This window comes from Oncorhynchus nerka, linkage group LG7 (genome assembly GCF_034236695.1).
Source record: "Oncorhynchus nerka isolate Pitt River linkage group LG7, Oner_Uvic_2.0, whole genome shotgun sequence".
Taxonomy (NCBI): domain Eukaryota; kingdom Metazoa; phylum Chordata; class Actinopteri; order Salmoniformes; family Salmonidae; genus Oncorhynchus; species Oncorhynchus nerka.
Window position 1 is genome coordinate 47,790,716 of NC_088402.1, and position 19,503 is coordinate 47,810,218.

General features: G+C 44.1%; 3 protein-coding genes across 7 annotated transcripts; 1 reads left to right on the forward strand and 2 right to left on the reverse strand.

Moving 5' to 3' along the window:
* The first annotated feature begins 16 nt into the window (after window positions 1–16).
* LOC115131857 (protein disulfide isomerase Creld1-like) lies at window positions 17–13,856 on the forward strand. Of its 2 annotated transcripts, none has more exons than XM_029663896.2 (11): window positions 17–219; window positions 922–1,050; window positions 1,222–1,304; window positions 1,709–1,819; window positions 4,437–4,528; window positions 4,634–4,813; window positions 7,320–7,415; window positions 7,517–7,600; window positions 7,715–7,810; window positions 8,224–8,364; window positions 8,458–13,856. In XM_029663896.2, exons 2-11 carry the CDS (start codon window positions 934–936, stop codon window positions 8,676–8,678), a joined length of 1,221 nt encoding a protein of 406 aa, XP_029519756.1. In that variant the 5' UTR covers window positions 17–219; window positions 922–933; the 3' UTR covers window positions 8,679–13,856. The 2 variants fall into 2 exon arrangements, with proteins under 2 accessions (XP_029519756.1, XP_029519757.1); XM_029663897.2 differs by having other exon boundaries at window positions 926–1,050.
* On the reverse strand, window positions 10,539–14,269 carry LOC115131856 (uncharacterized). 2 transcript variants are annotated; one of them, XM_029663895.2, is made up of 7 exons: window positions 14,146–14,227; window positions 13,879–13,937; window positions 13,605–13,741; window positions 13,394–13,521; window positions 13,195–13,254; window positions 12,909–13,098; window positions 10,539–12,204 (listed from the first exon to the last, which is right to left on the reverse strand). In XM_029663895.2, the coding sequence occupies exons 2-7, from the start codon at window positions 13,886–13,888 to the stop codon at window positions 12,094–12,096; spliced, it is 636 nt and encodes a 211-aa protein (XP_029519755.2). In that variant the 5' UTR covers window positions 13,889–13,937; window positions 14,146–14,227; the 3' UTR covers window positions 10,539–12,093. The 2 variants fall into 2 exon arrangements, with proteins under 2 accessions (XP_029519755.2, XP_029519754.2); XM_029663894.2 differs by lacking the exon at window positions 13,879–13,937 and having other exon boundaries at window positions 14,146–14,269.
* On the reverse strand, window positions 14,070–19,037 carry LOC115131855 (methyl-CpG binding domain protein 4). 3 transcript variants are annotated; one of them, XM_029663891.2, is made up of 8 exons: window positions 18,841–19,030; window positions 18,157–18,649; window positions 17,181–18,019; window positions 16,955–17,014; window positions 16,707–16,841; window positions 16,460–16,609; window positions 14,842–14,945; window positions 14,070–14,684 (listed from the first exon to the last, which is right to left on the reverse strand). In XM_029663891.2, exons 2-8 carry the CDS (start codon window positions 18,516–18,518, stop codon window positions 14,610–14,612), a joined length of 1,725 nt encoding a protein of 574 aa, XP_029519751.1. In that variant the 5' UTR covers window positions 18,519–18,649; window positions 18,841–19,030; the 3' UTR covers window positions 14,070–14,609. The 3 variants fall into 3 exon arrangements, with proteins under 3 accessions (XP_029519751.1, XP_029519750.1, XP_064876642.1); XM_029663890.2 differs by having other exon boundaries at window positions 18,157–18,653; XM_065020570.1 differs by lacking the exons at window positions 14,070–14,684; window positions 14,842–14,945 and having other exon boundaries at window positions 16,521–16,609; window positions 16,955–17,042; window positions 18,157–18,653; window positions 18,841–19,037.
* Window positions 19,038–19,503: the final 466 nt, after the last annotated feature.

The window sequence follows — 19,503 nt, forward strand, 5'->3', positions numbered from 1 at the left end:
CTGAGGTCCCAGTGGGATTGGGCGGTATCCTGCCAGCTGCGTCTCGACCAAAAATAGGCAGAAAAAAAGCTACTAGAACCCCTGCATCAGCACCGGTCATGAAACTACCGTAGATAATACGGTGGCTGGTCAATGAATGGCATGGTTGAACAACTGAACCACGGTGTAATTGGATTACTGTGCTGAGGACGCTCCCAGTCTATTGCCTGCAAACTGCTGGTAGGATTCAGCGCAGCGTCATTCTTTAGAAGCAGAACATCTTTGTTGAAGCTAGGTGGCTCCAGCTAGCTAAAACCCCTTTAAAAAGGGCATTAGTTATAGCAGCTAGCTAGTTAGCATAGTACATGATCTGTCCTGCAGTGTACAGTAGGCAGCATCTCATATTACTTGCGCTGATCTGATGGGATTGAGGGTTATCGGATGTGACTGCGAATGGGACCTTGGCTAACGTTAACTAGCTAGAATGATGATGATCCTCTGGACCACAGCCTAGATGGCTCAGTCAGAACAACAACGTTAGTGAGCTCCGTACCTAGCTAAGAATTTAATTAGCTATGTTTTTGCTAAGCAGCAGAAGCGATGTAAAATAATCATCATTAATTAGGCTTATCCTTAACAGGATCCAACTGGATTTGGCAATACATAGCTATGATTAGAGATAGAGTAAGTAAGTGGCACTGCATTGTTTACAAAAAAAGTATATAACTCATCCTCCTTTCTTTTCACACACTTTATTTAATCCTGCTGCCCGTCATTGTACACAGCAGTTCTCAAAGTATGATAAATGACTAGGTTGATTTAAAGACACAGTAACAAATCGTGACATAACCACTGTGATGAAGAAATATCGGACTGTGTATCAGTAGTTAGGGTCAACTACTTTGTACTGAATCTCCTCTGTCCTCCGTGGCTGAGTGGTAGGTAGTCCAAGCCATGTCGTGGTTGTGGCCCCTGCTCCCTGCCCTGGTACTCTTTTCTGTGTTGTCTGTGGTTCGAGTACAGACTGCACCATGCCAGACCTGCCGCAAGCTCACTGACAGCTTCATCAAGGTAGAAGTTGTCTCTCTTCCTGTACTCCCTCTTTGTTAGTTTGTCGGTCACATTGTGCGTTTTTGTATCTGTTGGTATCTCTGTTTTGCTTATTACTCATGTCTCTTGTCGGTAGCTGCTATTTTACTCTCCTTGCTGTTCTGTCTTCACCTGATGGTTTTTGTTTTTCAGGGACTGGATAAAACATCCAATAAGAATCTTGGGGGTGGCAACACTGCTTGGGAGGAGGAAAATCTGGCTAAATATGCTCGCAGGTACTATTGGCCCCACTATGCCTATGTCTCTAGAATCTCTATGAATAAGCAGTCTTTAGGACCTACAGTCTAACATCTGTGTTTATGCAGAGGCAAGTCCACAAGGCCTACTAATCTCTGACAAGCCTTAGCATGTAGTTGAAGGGACAATGCACCATTGTCACTATAAAGGCTTGAATTTGATTCCTCTGACCTGATTCTGTTGTCCTTCTGATTAAGCCAAGGCAGACAAAAGACAAGAGCTTAGTACCCCCTATGTTCTTACACAGTACAGCCTCTCATAATTGTGTGTGTGATACTTCTTGAGTGCATAATGGAGGATAAGGGTGTAGTATTTGTTTTATCTGTGCTATGTTCGCTAGTGAAGTGTACTATATTACTCACTCTTCCCCTCTCATTCTCAGTGAAACCAGGTTGCTGGAGATAGTGGAGGCAGCGTGTGAGAAATCAGACTTAGACTGTAACAAACTGCTGGAGCAGATAGAGGACCAAGTGGAGACATGGTGGTTCCACCGGTATGTATGCCACAGTGTGTATGTTTGTATCTGACTGTAAATGCGTTAAATGCAGTACCAGTCAAAAGTCTGGACACACTTAATCATTCAAGGGTTTTTCTTTATTTTTACTATTCTACATTGTAGAATAATAGTGAAGACATCAACTATGGAATAACACATATGGAATCATGTAGTAAACAAAAGTGTTAAACAAATCCAAATATATTTTAGATTCTTCAAAGTAGCCACCCTTTACCTTGACCACTTTGCACACTCTTGGCATTCTCTCAACCAGCTTCACCTGGAATGCTTTTTCAACAGTCTTGAAGGAATTCCAACATGTGCTGAGCACTTGTTGGCTGCTTTTCCTTCACTCTGCAGTCCAACTCCTCCCAAACAATCTCAATTGGGTTGAGGTTAGGTGATTGCAGAGGCCAGGTCATCTGATGCAGTATTATATCACTCTCCTTCTTGGTCAAATAGCCCTTACACAGCCTGGAGGTGTGTTGGGTCATTGTCCTGTTGAAAAACAAATGATAGTCCCACTAAATGCAAACCAGATGGGATGGTGTATCGCTGTAGAATGATTCACAGTCTCTGAACAGTTGATGTTGAGATGTGTCTGTTACTTGAACTCTGTGAAGCATTTATTTGGGCTGCAATCTGAGATGCAGTTAACTCTTATGAACTTATCCTCTGCTGCAGAGGATAACTCTGGGTCTTCCTTTCCTGTGGCGGTCCTCATGAGAGACAGTTTCATCATAGCGATTAATGGACTGTCGTTTCTCTTTGCTTATTTGAGCTGTTCTTGCCATAATATGGACTTGGTCTTTTACCAAATAGGGCTGTCTTCTGTATACAACCCCTACTTTGTCACAACACAACTGATTGTCTCTAACTCATTAAGAAGGAAAGAAATTCCACAAATTCACTTTTAACAGGGCAAACCTGTTATTTGAAATGCATGAAGCTGGTTGAGAGAATGCCAAGAGTGCAATCTGTCATCAAGGTAAACGGTGGCTACTTTGAAGAATCTAAATTTTGACTTGTTTAACTATTTTTTTTTTTGTTACTTCATAGTTTTTAATGTCTTCACTATTATTCTACAATATAGTAAAAATTATGAATAACCTTTGAGTGAGTGTGTCCCAAACTTTTGACTGGTACTCTCCTCCGTATGCATTTGGACAGTGAAGGAACATTTTTATTTGGCTCTATACTCCAGTTTTGTTTGTTTTTTTAGATCAAATGTGCCATATGAGGCACATCATTTCACCTTTTATTTGAGGGCATTTTCATATCTGTTTTTAGAAAATCAAAGCACTTTATGTATCTAGTCCCCACATTTGGACAAATTCACTTACGGCGTATTAAAGTAGTTAAACGTTTAGGATTTGGTTCCATATTCCTTGCACTCAATGACTATATGAAGCTTGTTGGATGGAGTTTGTTTGTTTTGGTTGTTTCGGATTATATTTAGCCGAATAGGAACTGAATGGTGAACAATACATCTATTGTGTCATTTTGGAGTCACTTTTATTGTAAATAAGAATGTGTTTTTAAATTATATATTTTTTAAACTTCTACATTCATGTGGATGCTACCATGATTATGGATAATTATAAATTAATTGTGAAAATGATGAGTGAGAAAGTTAGATGCTCAAAGACCATACCCCTTCAAAATGCTAACCTGTTATTGGTAACAGTGAGAAGTTAGAAGTTTCTCACTCATCATTATTCAGGATTTTTCTTAGTCTTGGCATTATCAGGATTAGTTTATTTACTCACGTAGAAAGAAATTACTCCAGTTATCATTTACCATTCAGTTCCTATTGGGCAAAACAACCCATAACACAACCAAAACAAACTTCAAATATCACAAACTTGACGTAGTCATTGCGTGCTAGGAATATGGGACCAAATACTAGACTTTTGACTACTTTAATACAATATAAGGGAATTTGTTCAAATACGTATGACTAAATACACAAAGTGCTATCATTTCTAAATGGTAAAACAGATATGTATTAAAATACCCTCAAGTAAAGGGTGACATCTGTAATGTCGTCTCATGAAACATTTGATCTCAAATCCAAAATGCTGGAGTATAGTCAAATTTCAGTGTCTAGATTGTAGCTTCACTGTCCAAATATCTATGGAGGAGAGTGTATACAGTGCCGTGAAAAAGTATTGCAAAGACCCAAACGGCGTTCCATACTTTCTACTTTTGAATACAAGAGTGGGCCAAAATTCCTCCACAGCGATCTGAGAGACTGATCGACAGCTACAGGTTGCAGCTAAAGGTGGCACAACCACTTATTGCGTGTAAGTGGGCAATTACTTTTCACACAGGGGAATTGGGTGTTGCATAACTTTGTTAATTAAATAAGTATCACTTTTGTTATTTGTGAACTCCGGTTCCCTTTATCTAATATTAGGTTTTGGTTGAAGATTTGATAACATTATAAAAAATATGCAAACATAGAGAATCAAACTGGGCAAATACTTTTTCACAGCACTGTAACTGTTCTGTGTCAATTTACATGCACACCTAAGCAGTATGTTATTTGTTTGTGTGTGCTTGTCCTTCCTCTCATCACTGATCTTGTCACTGTCTGTCTCTGTGTGCGTAGGCAGCAAGAGGCTCCAGACCTATTTGAGTGGTTGTGTATAGAAGAGCTCCCGCTCTGCTGTCCCCCGGGACATTTTGGACCAGACTGCAAAGGTACTGAACAACAACACACACACACACACACACACACACACACACACACACACACACACACACACACAGTCACTGTATTAACCGTGTGTTGTTGTTGTGCTGCAGAGTGTCTGTCTGGTCCTGGAGGGGTGTGTGGTGGTCTGGGCCGCTGTGAAGGAGAGGGCACGCGTCTGGGAGATGGAGAGTGCGTGTGTGACCCGGGGTACTTCGGTCAGCTGTGTCAGAGCTGTGCAGACGGCTATTACAGAGAGAAGAGCTCCAATCACAGCACACCAGCCTGCGCAGGTAGATCATCAACCAGACAGCCTGGCTCATATATTATCAAGCAATCTCATGTAGAATGCTCTCCAACCTCGACCAACAGCTCCGCCCCCCCTGCAGCTACTCGCCCAAGCCTCTCCAGGTTCTCCTTTAACCAAATCCAGATAGCAGATGTTCTGAAAGAGCTGCAAAACCTGGACCCGTACAAATCAGCTGGGCTTGACAATCTGGACCCTCTATTTCTGAATCTATCCACCGCCATTGTTGCAACCCCTATTACCAGCCTGTTCAACCTCTTTCATATCGTCTGAGATCCCCAAGGATTGGAAAGGCTCTGATCAGGCCCTACACCCAAACAAGGGCACTGCGTTCATCCACCTCTGGCCTGCTCGCCTCCCTACCACTGAGGAAGTACAGTTCCCGCTCAGCCCAGTCAAAACTGTTCGCTGCTCTGGCCCCCCAATGGTGGAACAAACTCCCTCACGACGCCAGGACAGCGGAGTCAATCACCACCTTCCGGAGACACCTGAAACCCCACCTCTTTAAGGAATACCTAGGATAGGATAAAGTAATCCTTCTCACCCCCCTTAAAAGATTTAGATGCACTATTGTAAAGTGGCTGTTCCACTGGATGTCATAAGGTGAATGCACCAATTTGTAAGTCGCTCTGGATAAGAGCGTCTGCTAAAATGACTTAAATGGAAATGGAAATGTAAGCTGCCGCAGTCATCCCCCTCTTCAAAGGGGGAGACACCCTGGACCCAAACTGTTACAGACCTATATCCATCCTGCCCTGCCTATCTAAGGTCTTCGAAAGCCAAGTCAACAAACAGGTCACTGACCATCTCGAATCCCACCGTACCTTCTCCGCTGTGCAATCTGGTTTCCGAGCCGGTCACGGGTGCACGTCAGCCACGCTCAAGGTACTAAACGATATCATAACCGCCATCGATAAAAGACAGTACTGTGCAGCCGTCTTCATCGACCTTGCCAAGGCTTTCGACTCTGTCAATCACCATATTCTTATCGGCAGACTCAGTAGCCTCGTTTTTTCTGATGACTGCCGTGCCTGGTTCACCAACTACTTTGCAGACAGAGTTCAGTGTGCCAAATCGGAGGTCATGCTGTCCGGTCCTCTGGCAGTCTCTATGGGGGTGCCACAGGGTTCAATTCTCGGGCCGACTCTTTTCTCTATATATATATCAATGATGTTGCTCTTGCTGCGGGCGATTCCCTGATCCACCTCTACGCAGACGACACCATTCTATATACTTCCGGCCCGTCCTTGGACACTGTGCTATCTAACCTCCAAACGAGCTTCAATGCCATACAACACTCCTTCCGTGGCCTCCAACTGCTCTTAAACGCTAGTAAAACCAAATGCATGCTTTTCAACCGATCGCTGCCTGCACCCGCACGCCTGACTAGCATCACCACCCTGGATGGTTCCGACCTTGAATATGTGGACATCTATAAGTACCTAGGTGTCTGGCTAGACTGTAAACTCTCCTTCCAGACTCATATCAAACATCTCCAATCGAAAATAAAATCTAGAGTCGGCTTTCTATTCCGCAACAAAGCCTCCTTCACTCACGCCGCCAAACTTACCCTAGTAAAACTGACTATCCTACCGATCCTCGACTTCGGCGACGTCATCTACAAAATAGCTTCCAACACTCTACTCAGCAAACTGGATGCAGTTTATCACAGTGCCATCCGTTTTGTCACTAAAGCACCTTATACCACCCACCACTGCGACCTGTATGCTCTAGTCGGCTGGCCCTCGCTACATATTCGTCGCCAGACCCACTGGCTCCAGGTCATCTACAAGTCCATGCTAGGTAAAACTCCGCCTTATCTCAGTTCACTGGTCATGATGGCAACACCCACCCGTAGCACGTGCTCCAGTAGGTGTATCTCACTGATCATCCCTAAAGCCAACACCTCATTTGGCCGCCTTTCGTTCCAGTTCTCTGCTGCCTGTGACTGGAACGAATTTCAAAAATTGCTGAAGTTTACATTTACATTTAAGTCATTTAGCAGAAGTTGGAGACTTTTATCTCCCTCACCAACTTCAAACATCTGCTATCTGAGCAGCTAACCGATCGCTGCAGCTGTACATAGTCTATCGGTAAATAGCCCACCCATTTTTACCTACCTCATCCCCATACTGTTTTTATTTATTTACTTTTCTGCTCTTTTGCACACCAATATCTCTACCTGTACATGACCATCTGATCATTTATCACTCCAGTGTTAATCTGCAAAATTGTAATTATTTGCCTACCTCCTCATGCCCTTTGCACACAATGTATATAGACTCTCTCTTTTTTTTTTCTACTGTGTTATTGACTTGTTTATTGTTTACTCCATGTGTAACTCTGTGTTGTCTGTTCACACTGCTATGCTTTATCTTGGCCAGGTCGCAGTTGCAAATGAGAACTTGTTCTCAACTAGCCTACCTGGTTAAATAAAGGTGAAAAAAATAAATAATAATAATAATAATTTATCCTCTGTGTATTGTCTTCAGCATGCTACCGCTCTTGTAAAAAGTGCTCAGGGCCAGAGAACTACAAATGTCTGGAATGCAAACCTGGGTGGCTCTTCCATGACAACAAGTGTGTTGGTGAGTATTTGGCTTTTGTGTGTGTTTGTTCAAGCGTAATGTCGTCCGTTGGTTTTCGTACTGTGCCTGTGTTTAACTCCTGCTGTGTGTGTTGTTTCCAGACACTGATGAGTGTGGCACAGAGCTGGCTCGATGTTCCTCCAACACCTATTGCCACAACACAGATGGATCGTACGAGTGCAGAGGTACTGTAGGCTCTCCCTCTACTATCTGCTAGTAACAGAGTAATGACTAATCCTGTTTGTTGTTGGTAGACCTGTGTGCTGACCCAGTTCTCTGTCCTCTCTTGTCTGTGCCAGGCTGTGACCAGGCATGTGTGGGCTGTATGGGCAGTGGTCCAGCCCGCTGTAAGAAATGTGCTCGGGGCTACAAGCTCAGAGGAGCCAAATGTCTCGGTGAGGGATCCCGGCTGTGTCTTCATTTACTGTCTGTCTGTGTGGCTCCCTTTACTATATGATTCTGCTCAGGGGCGCAGCGTTCACTGGGGACGGGGTGGACATGCCCCCCCACGTTCTGAAATGACATTTTTGCCCACCCCAGTTTTATCATTGGAATGTGATACAAAACAGGCAACGGCGTGCTTTAGGACCATACGGATGCCTCCGAGTGGTCGGGTAGGCTGTTTGGAGTGTTAATCTGACTGAATAAAACAATTATGTCCGCCCCACTTCTAAAAACAAACTTGTGTCCCTGATTCAGCCAATCAGATGAACCTTTTATTAAAGCAGTCTGACTTTCTCACCTACTTGTATTATACACTCTTGTCATGCGGGTCACTCTGTCCAGCTTTTCTCTCTCTCCCACCCAGATGTGGATGAGTGTAGTGAGAGGGCGATAGCATGTCCAGGGCTGAATGAGGCATGTTTCAATGACGAGGGGTCCTTCCGCTGTGAATGTGCTGACGGCTTCATTCGTAGAGACAGCATCTGTGTGGAGAACCATCCGCTGAGTAAGTGACATACACAAACACGTGATAGTTATGTCTGCATGACCTCCACCCCACAGCATCACATTTCTCTCTTCCTCGCGATCGCTCCATCAGGTGGTCCAGAGAAGGGTCTGTTTGATGATATGACTGATGACGAGGTCCTGGTCCTCCAGCAGATGTTCTTTGGCGTGGTCATCTGTGCCCTAGCAACGCTCGCCGCCAAGGGCGACATGGTCTTTACCGCCATCTTCATCGGGGGCGTGGCCGCCATGGCCGGATACTGGCTGTCAGAAAAGGGCGACCGCATGCTGGACGGCTTCCTAAAGGGACGCTAGCCTACCAGGAGCTAGGGATACAGGACAGAGGAAAGAACTCTTGAATGCAAACCAATGAGGGCGACAAAGACTGAGGGGTGACGGCTACAGGAATGCTAGCCAATCAGGGATGTACTATACTATTTTGGGGGTGTTGGCTTGGGATGATTGTGGGTCTTCTGGATTGTGAACCTTTGAGATAAGAGACCTTGGAGCTTAGTGAAATTAGAGAGCTCAATGGAGGAATGAATATAGAAGACCGGGTACTACTTGATCCAAGAACACTGAAAAGACACTGGACTGTCTTTCTGCACTGATATGGGAGACCAAGCCTCTTGCCTCAACTCATGGAATCCCCCCAAAAAACATTTCCACTGAATTTCAGCCGTGACCCAAAAGGACCAGCTGACATGATTCTCTCGTTAACACAGGTGTGAGTGTTGACGAGGACAAGGCTGGAGATCACTCTGTCATGATGAAAAGGGAGGGAGTGCAGGTCGGATAAGACCACTACTGATTGTTACCAAGTTATTATGCATTTGTATCTTCTACTGAGCAAAATATTGCTCCAAAATGATGTCTGTCCATTTCCACACATCCCAACCCAAACTTCTTAGCTATACCCCTCTTACGTCATCAGTATTCTACTGTTCATCATTTCACCGTATACTGAGGAACAGCGGCGTTTCCCTGGTAATGGAAGGTGATATGGGATGGTCAGTGGGGTGTTGAAGCACTAAAGACTGCTGCTATAGTGGACATGGGAAATGTGTAGGAAAGGACAGATGCTCCCTGTTGCACCAGTGAAATTATGTCCAATGTTATAACACTATTTATAATCGCGTCCCTATTATGACTGTTTTTGCACAAACGTATTCTTACTGTATGAATGCATGAGAAAGGCGATACTGTATGTATTTATTATCCTGATAGGCATGAACTTTATAGAACTGCTTGTTTCCCCCTTAAACTGATCAACCAGGATACAAGGATCATCACTTCTGTGTCACCACCCCAAACCCTTGTGCCTGAGCAGTGTGCAAGAGAGTAAAAGGCAGCAGTCCTAGTGAAGATGTCACCCATTGTATTTGTTTTGCAATAATTCATTTCTGATTTTTTTTTTGCAAAAACCTTTTAAAGATTTTTATTCTGTATCTGTTTGATATGTGTGTGATCAGCACCAGGCAAAATGGGGTACTGTACAGTCGTGGCCAAAAGTTGAGAATGACACATACATTTTCACAAAGTCTGCGGCCTCAGTTTGTATGATGGCACTTTGCATATACTCCAGAATGTTATGAAGAGTGATCAGATGAATTGTAATTAATTGCAAAGTCCCTCTTTGCCATGCAAATGAACTGAATCCCCAAAAAACATTTCCACTGAATTTCAGCCGTGACCCAAAAGGACCAGCTGACATGATTCTCTCGTTAACACAGGCGTGAGTGTTGACGAGGACAAGGCTGGAGATCACTCTGTCATGATGATTGAGTTCGAATAACAGACTGGAAGCTTCAAAAGGAGGGTGGTGGTTGGAATCATTGTTCTTCCTCTGTCAACCATGGTTACCTGCAAGGAAACACATTCCGTCATCATTGCTTTGTACAAAACGGGATTCACGGGCAAGGATATTGCTGCCAGTAAGATGCACCTAAATCAACCATTTATCAGATCATCAAGAACTTCAAAGGAGAGCGGTTCCGTTGTTGTGAAGAAGGCTTCTGGGCGCCCAAGAAAGTCCAGCAAGCACCAGGACCGTCTCCTAAAGTTGATTCAGCTGCGGGATCGGGGCACCACCAGTACAGAGCGTGCTCAGGAATGGCAGCAGGCAGGTGTGAGTGCATCTGCACGCACAGTGAGGCAAAGACTTTTGGAGGATGGCCTGGTGTCAAGGGCAGCAAAGAAACTACTTCTCTCCAGGAAAAATATCAGGGACAGACTGATATTCTGCAAAATATTGGACTGCTGAGGACTGGGGTAAAGTCATTTTCTCTGATGAATCCCCTTTCCGATTGTTTGGGGCATCCGGAAAAAAGCTTGTCCGAAGAAGACAAGGTGAGCGCTACCATCAGTCCTGTGTCATGCCAACAGTAAAGCATCCTGAGACCATTCATGTGTGGGGTTGCTTCTCAGCCAAGGGAGCTGGCTCACTCACAATTTTGCCTAAGAACACAGCTATGGATAAAGAATGGTACCAACACATCCTCAGAGAGCAACTTCTCCCAACCATCCAGGAACAGTTTGGTGACGAACAATGCCTTTTCCAGCATGATGGAGCACCTTGACATAAGGCAAAAATGATAACTATGTGGCTCGGGGAACAAAACATTGATATTTTGGGTGCATGGCCAGGAAACCCCCCAGACCTTAATCCCATTGAGAACTTGTGGTCAATCCTCAAGAGGTGGGTGGACAAACAAAAACCCACAAATTTTGACAAACTCCAAGCATTGATTATGCAAGAATGGGATGCCAACAGTCAGGATGTGGCCCAGAAGTTAATTGACAGCATGCCAGGGTGGATTACAGAGGTCTTGAAAAGAAGGGTCAACACTTTAAATATTGACTCTGCATCAACTTCATGTAAATTGTCAATAAAAGCCTTTGACGCTTGTAATTGTACTTCAGTATTCCCTAGTAACATCTGACAAAAATATCTAGACACTGAACCAGCAAAGTTTGTGGAAATAAATTTGTCTCATTCTCAAAACTTTTTTGCCACGACTGTACAAAGCACAAGTGTATTTTATCAGAACTGTGTCAACATGTGCATCCACTCAATCCCAATACGTTGTTCCACCCTCATCCTGAGTATCTACTAAAGCTAGTGCGCTTAGAATAAAACATTTATTCAAATTATATTTTTTCATTTTCAATAATCTTTTTATTTTATTTTTAATCATGTCCTTAGGTTCCAGAACCAGTATGTGTGTATGTTAGGCCTAAGATTCCCAGCTGCACTTACTTGCATTATGACCATTTTTTTTCCCCCAGAGTGCTATTTTCTTTACAATATCCTTTCACCATTTTTATTTGACATGTTGAAATGAACTAAAAGCAATTTAATTTGAACTACTGCTGCTCATTGCTGAAGACCTTACTAAAACACTGCTGTTGCATGTAGGCGATAGATGAAAGCCATTTAAGGAAACAGACCGCTGCACCACTCAGAAGCTACTATCTAAGACACTGCATCTAGAAGTGTCACTACAGACCCTGGTTCGATTCCAGCCAGTATCACAACTGGCCGTGATTGGGAGTCCCATAGGGCGGCACACAATTGGTCCAGCGTCGTTAGGGTTTGGCTGGGGTAGGCCGTCATTGTAAATAAGAATTTGTTCGTAACTGACTTGCCTAATTAAATAACCCTAAAAATAGTGAAGTCCCCTATAAAGCTAGCTATGGAAAAAGAGAATGTGTGAACAGGTGTGTGCTTCTATTTCAGTGTGCCGCTCCAATTAATGGGGTTGTGGCGTAGCAGTTCTCTCTCCATCAGGGCCTCCTGAGAGCGAATCAGTGCCCTGTCCATCCAGCTCTGTTCCATCAGCTATACCACACACACAAAATAGAAGAGTATGAGTAAAAAAATATCACATTAGGACAAAGTCAGTGGAGACTGCTGAGTGGAGGACAGCACGTAATAATGGCCGGAACAGAGCAAATGAAATGCCATCAAACATGATACCATTCTGCTCCAGCCATTAGTACGTAGTGTGTGTGTTAGTGTTCCCCAACTGGCGGCCCGTGGGTTGTTTTATTTGGCCCCCCAAGTTGTCTGGAAAAAAATATATATATATATATTGATAAAGTTTTTAAACTTTTTATTGTTGGACAGAGACTGTAAAAACACCAGGAAATCAGCTCCAAGTGATTTTAATTTAAGAAATCTGTTCAAGTATTCCACACATAAGAGACATGTGGATCGTATACAAATAAGCAAGGTTTAAAATAATTGTTTTAGTCAAACATCTCTAGGCTTCTTGCGGTCAATATGCAGTCTACAAATGATTTGTAATTATGTTTATATTTTACATTTTAGTTGACACTTATCCAGAGCGACTTACATGAGCAATTAGGATTAAGTGCCTTGCTCAAGGGCACATTTACAGATTTTTCACCTAGTCGGCTCTGGGATTCAAACCAGTGACCTTTGAATTACTGGCCCAACACTCTTAACCGCTAGGCTACCTGCTGACCCTGCCTGTTCCGGCCCCCCGACCATCCGCTAGTTGATGATCCCTGGTGTATTACCTTCTTGTTCTCATCTCTGTAGTGGCTCATCGCTCTGCTGTGCTGGATCCTCTGCTGTTTCTCACTGGACAGAGCCAAGCGATCCACTTCCTGTAAAAACTCAGCCTCCTCTGCCTTACTGGTCAACTTCAGCATCAGCCCCGCCCTCTTCTCCTCCATCTGCCTCTTCAGCTGCTGACGTACCTCCGATCTGGAAAATCGAGAGATTTATAAACAATATGACGGAAGCCAGAATCCCACCTAGATATGGGAGGGAAATGAATCATTCAGACGAGGATGCTTTTACCTGTACTCCTCTCTTTCAGTGCAAGATCCGTAGAATGGCTTCCGCCACACCTGGTGATACCTAACAAAGCCCCAGAGAAAAAATATTAATTGGCAGAAATGTGACATTCATATTATCGGTAATTTGTAGTTTTCTCCAAAGTGTCAGAAAATGCAGAAACAGACTGGCATCAGGGTTTATGTTTTACTACTGGAGTCACCTATAGTGCTCCTTTCTCTGCATAACCAGTGCCCTCTGGTGGTTGTGGTGATGCACAGCAGGGGTCTCCAGGCTGACAGTCCGTCTATTGGCCAGAGGAGGATGGAGGGGGTCCAGTCTGGGGACAGACTGCCGACCAGATAGGAAGTTCACTCGGCAGGCCAAAATATTTATAACACTTGAATTTGCTTTATCTTAGAGTCAATGCACACCTGGCTGACTGGCAGTACTGCCGAGGCAGGTGAGATGATGATGGGCAATGTCAGGGGAGTGACCATAAGGTAGCGACTTTGGCGGACAGGTGTGGATCGAGGAATAGACAGAGTTGTGGAATTCAAGCAAACAGCAGCTGTGGTAATGAAAAGAATAATGCACAGTATAAACATTGAACGGTTTAAATAATCAAACATGCACAGTTCAAACTGATAGAAAACCATTCATTAAAAACAATTTAAAACGTCAAAGCTGTTTTCAAAGTTTTCTTACGAAGTTTCATTCCGTAGACAGGGCTGTGCCTTGTGTTTCCCCAGCAGTGGAGTCCGGTCCTTGTGCATTGAAAAACTTCTAAAGGCTCTGTCTTAACTTTTACACTAAGCTCTCTTCTTACTACTGACACTGTCAAAACATTAAAGCTATTTTTCATAACAGTAAAGTTGAAATAATTACATGCAAACTACTTCCTTTTCAAATATTTACTTTAATGACTATGAAGACTTGGATTCAAATAGAAATAGTACAAACAAATGCACTCACTTGGGTGTTTTGCGGTGGCAACGGTTGCCCTGGGAATCAGGTTACTCGTGTGCAGACAGAGAATAAAGCTGGAGCCTAGCGTAGCTAAATGCACTGGTGCTCTCCTAAAGAAATGTATTAGCATGTGAAATAGGGCTGGGCGAGCTATTGTCAGAGCATGGCTACACAGCTAGACAGATGGAGACGATTCAATACACGCAAAAAGGAACACCAATCTCCACTAGACAAAAGGGACACAGTTTATCTGTTGCTTTTCCAGAGGCACAACATCAAAGTCCAATTCAATGTAAATGAGTCATTAGGCTTTTAAAACATGATAAAACAATTTCTTTAATAGAATCATGTCGAGTAACAATTGTTGTCCAAGAGAGATACCAATATGTCAGGTTATAAGCCTAATGATTTAAGAACTAGAACATTCTTCCACTGATAAAACAGGTTGTGACATCGCAGTTCCTCATGGTTCAGATTCCCAACCTCTCATGGTTCTCCCACAGCCAAGCATGGTACTTGTTCAGCATGTGATCCTGGGGTTCAACCTATGTAAATACACACACACAAGGGCAATATCTCTAGTTGACTATATCTGGATCTATTATTTAAATGTTGGTGTAACAACAGTTGTCATATTTGCTAAAGGGAAAATACACTATAAACTGGATGAACAACCTACTATGGGGTCTGTGACTCACTCACCTGTCTCCACTCCTCTACACAGAAGATCCTGTAGGAGTCATTGCCATACTTCCCAATCCCATGCAGCTCTATAGGGTAGCGCCACTGCTTGGTCAGGTATTCATCTGCATAAGAGATTAGAGGTCGACCGATTATGATTTTTCAATGCCGAGGACCAAAAAAGCTAATATCGATTAATCGTCCGATTAAAAAAAATGTATTTGTAACAATGACAATTACAACAATACTGAATTAACACTTATTTTAACTTAATATAATACATCAATAAAATCAATTTAGCCTCAAGTAGATAATGAAACATGTTCAATTTGGTTTAAATAATGCAAAAACAAAGTGTTGGAGAAGAACGTAAAAGTGCAATATGTGCTATGTAAGAAAGCTAACGTTTCAGTTCCTTGCTCAGAACATGAGAACATATGAAATCTGGTGGTTCCTTTTAACATGAGTCTTCAATACTCCCAGTTAAGAAGGTTTAGGTTGTAGTTATTATAGGACTATTTTCCTCTACACCATTTATATTTCATTAACCTTTGACTATTCGATGTTCTTATAGGCACTTTATTATTGCCAGTGTAACAGTATAGCCTCTGTCCCTCTCCTCGCTCCTCCCTGGGCTCGAACTAGCAACACAACGACAACAGCCACCACATCGAAGCAGCGTTACCCATGCAGAGCAAGGGAAACAACCACCCCAAGGCTCAGAGCGAGTGAAGTTTGAAACGCTATTAGCGCGCGCTAACTAGCCAGCCATTTCACTTCGGTCACACCAGCCTCATCTCGGGAGTTGATAGGTTTGAAGCCATAAACAGCGCAATGCTTGACGCACAAGAAGAGCTGCTGGCAAAACGCACGAAAGTGCTGTTTGAATGAATGTTTACACGCCTGCTTCTGCCTACCACCCCTCAGTCAGATACCCGTATGCTTGTATGCTCAGTCAGATTATATGCAACACAGGACACGCTAGATAATATCTAGTAATATCATCAACCATGTGTAGTTAACTAATGATTATGATTGATTGTTTTTTATAAGATAAGTTTAATGCTAGCTAGCAACTTACCTTGGCTTACTGCATTTGCGTAACAGGCAGTCTCCTTGTGGAGTGCAACGAGAGAGAGGCAGGTTGTTATTGCGTTGGACTAGTTAACTGTAAGGTTGCAAGATTGAATCCCCCGAGCTGACAAGGTGAAAATCTGTCTTTCTGCCCCTGAACGGGGCAGTTAACCCACTGTTCCTAGGCAGTCATTGAAAATAAGAATGTGTTCTTAACTGACTTGCCTAGTTAATTAAATAAAGGCGTAAAAATTATAATTTTTTTAATAGGCCAAATCGGTGTCCAAAAAGACCGATTTCCGATTGTTATGAAAACTTGAAATCAGCTCTAATTAATCGGCCATTCCGATTAATCGGTCGACCTCTATAAGAGATGCATAACATCTGCATAACATCCCCATTATTTCTCAGGTGCTGGCAAAAACAAACACACCTCTAACACTTGGAGGATAGGACAACCCAGTCGTCCTCCTCGATTCAGCTAAAACTAAAATCTCACTTTCTAGGAGGGAAATCAGTGGATCATCTCTTGGATCCACAGGTGGAGATGGGAACAGTGACTCACCAGAGAACCTGATGATGATTTTGGCTCGCAGTTCATACAGGCCCAAAGATCTCAGCAGCACAGACAGGGGCTTCCACTCTGCCCCCCTGGTCTCCTCCGCTGATGGGTAAAGCTTAAAGAACTGCCACAACACCGGGATGGCCATTTTACCTGAAAAGGAACACAGAACAGAGACTGTGTGAGATAATTCCAATGTCGTTATTTTAGATGTGTGTGTTTGAGCCTTGTGTGTGTGTTTGTGTCTCACCGCTGGTTTTGTTGAGGAACACGGTGGCTACCAGGAGTTTCCAAGGGTCGTGGAAAAGGGTCTCCTGCACCAGGTGGAAGGGGGAGCGAGGAGGGGTCCACTTCCTTAAGGCTTTCCTCCTGGGGGGGCTTAGACCTGTGTGTGGACATAAGGGGTTTCGGACATAAATAAAGCATTTTTTATTTGACTTACATTTTTCTCCAAGAATGGCAAGTTCTGTTAAGTTCTAACATTTATGAAATGATTACCATCTCTCATTGACTTCCGGCTGAAATAAGGACTGGTCTTCCGTTTCTCTCCTAACAGTTCTGGGCAGAACAGGAACAACAGGCACCACTACACACATTAAACATGTTTTCTCTTGGGTCAGTACACTGAAACCATGGAGGTTCCCTATCTAGGCATCACAGTCAATGCACATTATGCATCATAACTCAGATAGCACAATGCACAGTAGAGAAAATTGATACATACTGCTCTGGGAATCTTTCAGTGGTATACAGCGCTCTCCAGTGGTCTGGGGAGATGGCAGCTCTTCGTCATGCACCTCTGCTTCTATATTCTCTACTCCCTCAGTCTCCCCCACTCCCACACCCTCAGACTCAGCCTCCCCCTCGCTCTCAGAAGCAGACTGCACCCTAAGGACTGGGACAAGTAACAGTGACACAGGAAGCTGTTCTTCTCGACCAATGAGAGCATCTTGTAGATCAGTGAGCGGGGCCAGCCTGAGAAGCTTTTCTCTCAGCAGCCCCGGCCTCCTCTGGGGGCTCTTCTCCAGTATGACATCGTCAACTACCGCCACGACCTTCAGACGCCTCTCAGTCTCATCATCCTCACCCCTTCTCACAGAGGCTTGTATGTTTGTCTCTTTGATGTCTTCATTTGTGTCTGATGGTTGGCCCGTTTCTGTGCCTCTCCCAGCTGCCGGTCTGTGATTCCCCCTTGCCAGGTGAGGCATGTCAGGCCTCAGATGAGTTATTATCGTTCTCTTGTCTCTGGGTCTGGTCCTCTGCTTGCAGGATTTTGCGGAATTGGCTATTTTTGTGTTATTTGGAGGCAGGCTTAATATTCTACCCTCTTCCATATTCTCCTCTGTGTTCTGCCGGTCTTCTTTGATATTGGCCTCTGAGGTATGACGTGTGTCTTTCTGATTAACTTTCCTCTGTCTCTCCTGGCTTGGCAGCGGAGTCACAGCTACACTGCCACTCTTGGCTTTGGTGAAGTCAAAGTCATCTATCTGTAGATCCCCTCCTGCATCTCTGAGAAGGAAAGCTTGAAGAGACGCCCTGGACCGGAACCTCTGTCCCTGGGGACTAGAATCATTGATCATAGGATATCTGCAATGCACTTAGCCCCTGGCCCTGACAGTAAGATATACACACTTCAGGGATGTTTTACATGCAATGAGAGAATGGAGAGTAACTAGTGAGGAAGCAAAAATCAGAATCACCTTGTTATATAGATGTCCATTTTGCCTGCAGTCTTCCCACTTTTCCTCCGTCTCACTACTCTCACCCAGCCCGGCGGCATACTAGAAGGCGGGCACGACTCCTCATCTTCCTGTCTGCTCCGCTGTCTCTTGACTGCATTGGGATCAGCCTCTTTGGTAACTCTCATATCTGAACCTGGAACAGCCATAGTGTCTATGTCAGAATTAGGATTCAAATGTGTGTCAGTGACGGGGTTCTCTGTGTTGAGGTCATTGTTTTTGAGCCTGGTTGTGACTGTGTTGTTGTCCGTAGGGGAAGCACAGGTTGTATCAACAGTAGGCTCAGTTTTAGCCTGATACATATGATAATCAAGTGATAGCATATTGTCCACACTCTGGAGCGTAGAGGATGTCTGTCTCAGATAGGTGTCACAAGCTGGGTTTCATGAGGTTGAGATCCTGCTCCGGTCCTCTTATCTGCTAACATCTTCTTAAGACATCTGGAGCTCTATACCTTGCTGCCACAAACAAAAAGATGGATCAGAATAGTCAACTCACCCTGTCTATCAAATCATATTTTAATTATATTTTATATGGAAGAGCATGGTTTGGACAAATAGGTGACTATTAGCTAGCTAAGCAGCTCAACAGTTGCAGATTGGTTGACCTTCTATATAGTCGATTCAACTGTGCTTCTTTACATACCTCGTGATCACGTGCTGTTCTGGATGAATGGTTCATCTCTATTGGTATGTTATTTGAAGATCGAGTTGAATAAAATTGTCGGAGACATAACATCTTTAGATAAGTTGTATTGTGCGCTGGGCTGTGAAGTGTGTGAACGAGCTTGTGAGCGATTCCGCTTGACTCACACATGACATGCGCAGAACGCAGCACAAGAGACAGGACAGGAAACAGAGAACGGAGTCTGCGCACAAGCGATCCTGTAAACAGTCCTCCACGACAGCAACCTGTTGGACAGCAACCTGTTGAACATCAACTGCGCGAACGGAGAGGAAATCGGAGAAAATAGACATACTTGTGAGTGCGGGTGAGAGTTTGTTTTGGGACATCGGAAGTCCAATGCATTTCCTGTAGACAGCCAGTAGGTGTCAATGTTTGACCAAGCGAGCTCTGACAGGGACTGGTGGAAGTGGGTGCCGTTCTGTGAGGAAGAGGATGATGAGGCAGTGGAAGTGGATGTGGACAGCAGCATGCCAGAGCCCCTGTGCCTGCTCACCGACGCCCCCTACAGCCAGAGCAGGCAGAGCTGCAGCAGCAGGGTAGAGCACCTGGTGCTGAGCTAGGCAGCTGGAGAAAGAGAGGCAGGCAGGGAGAGGAGAGGAGGGGAGCCCCTGCTGCAGGGAC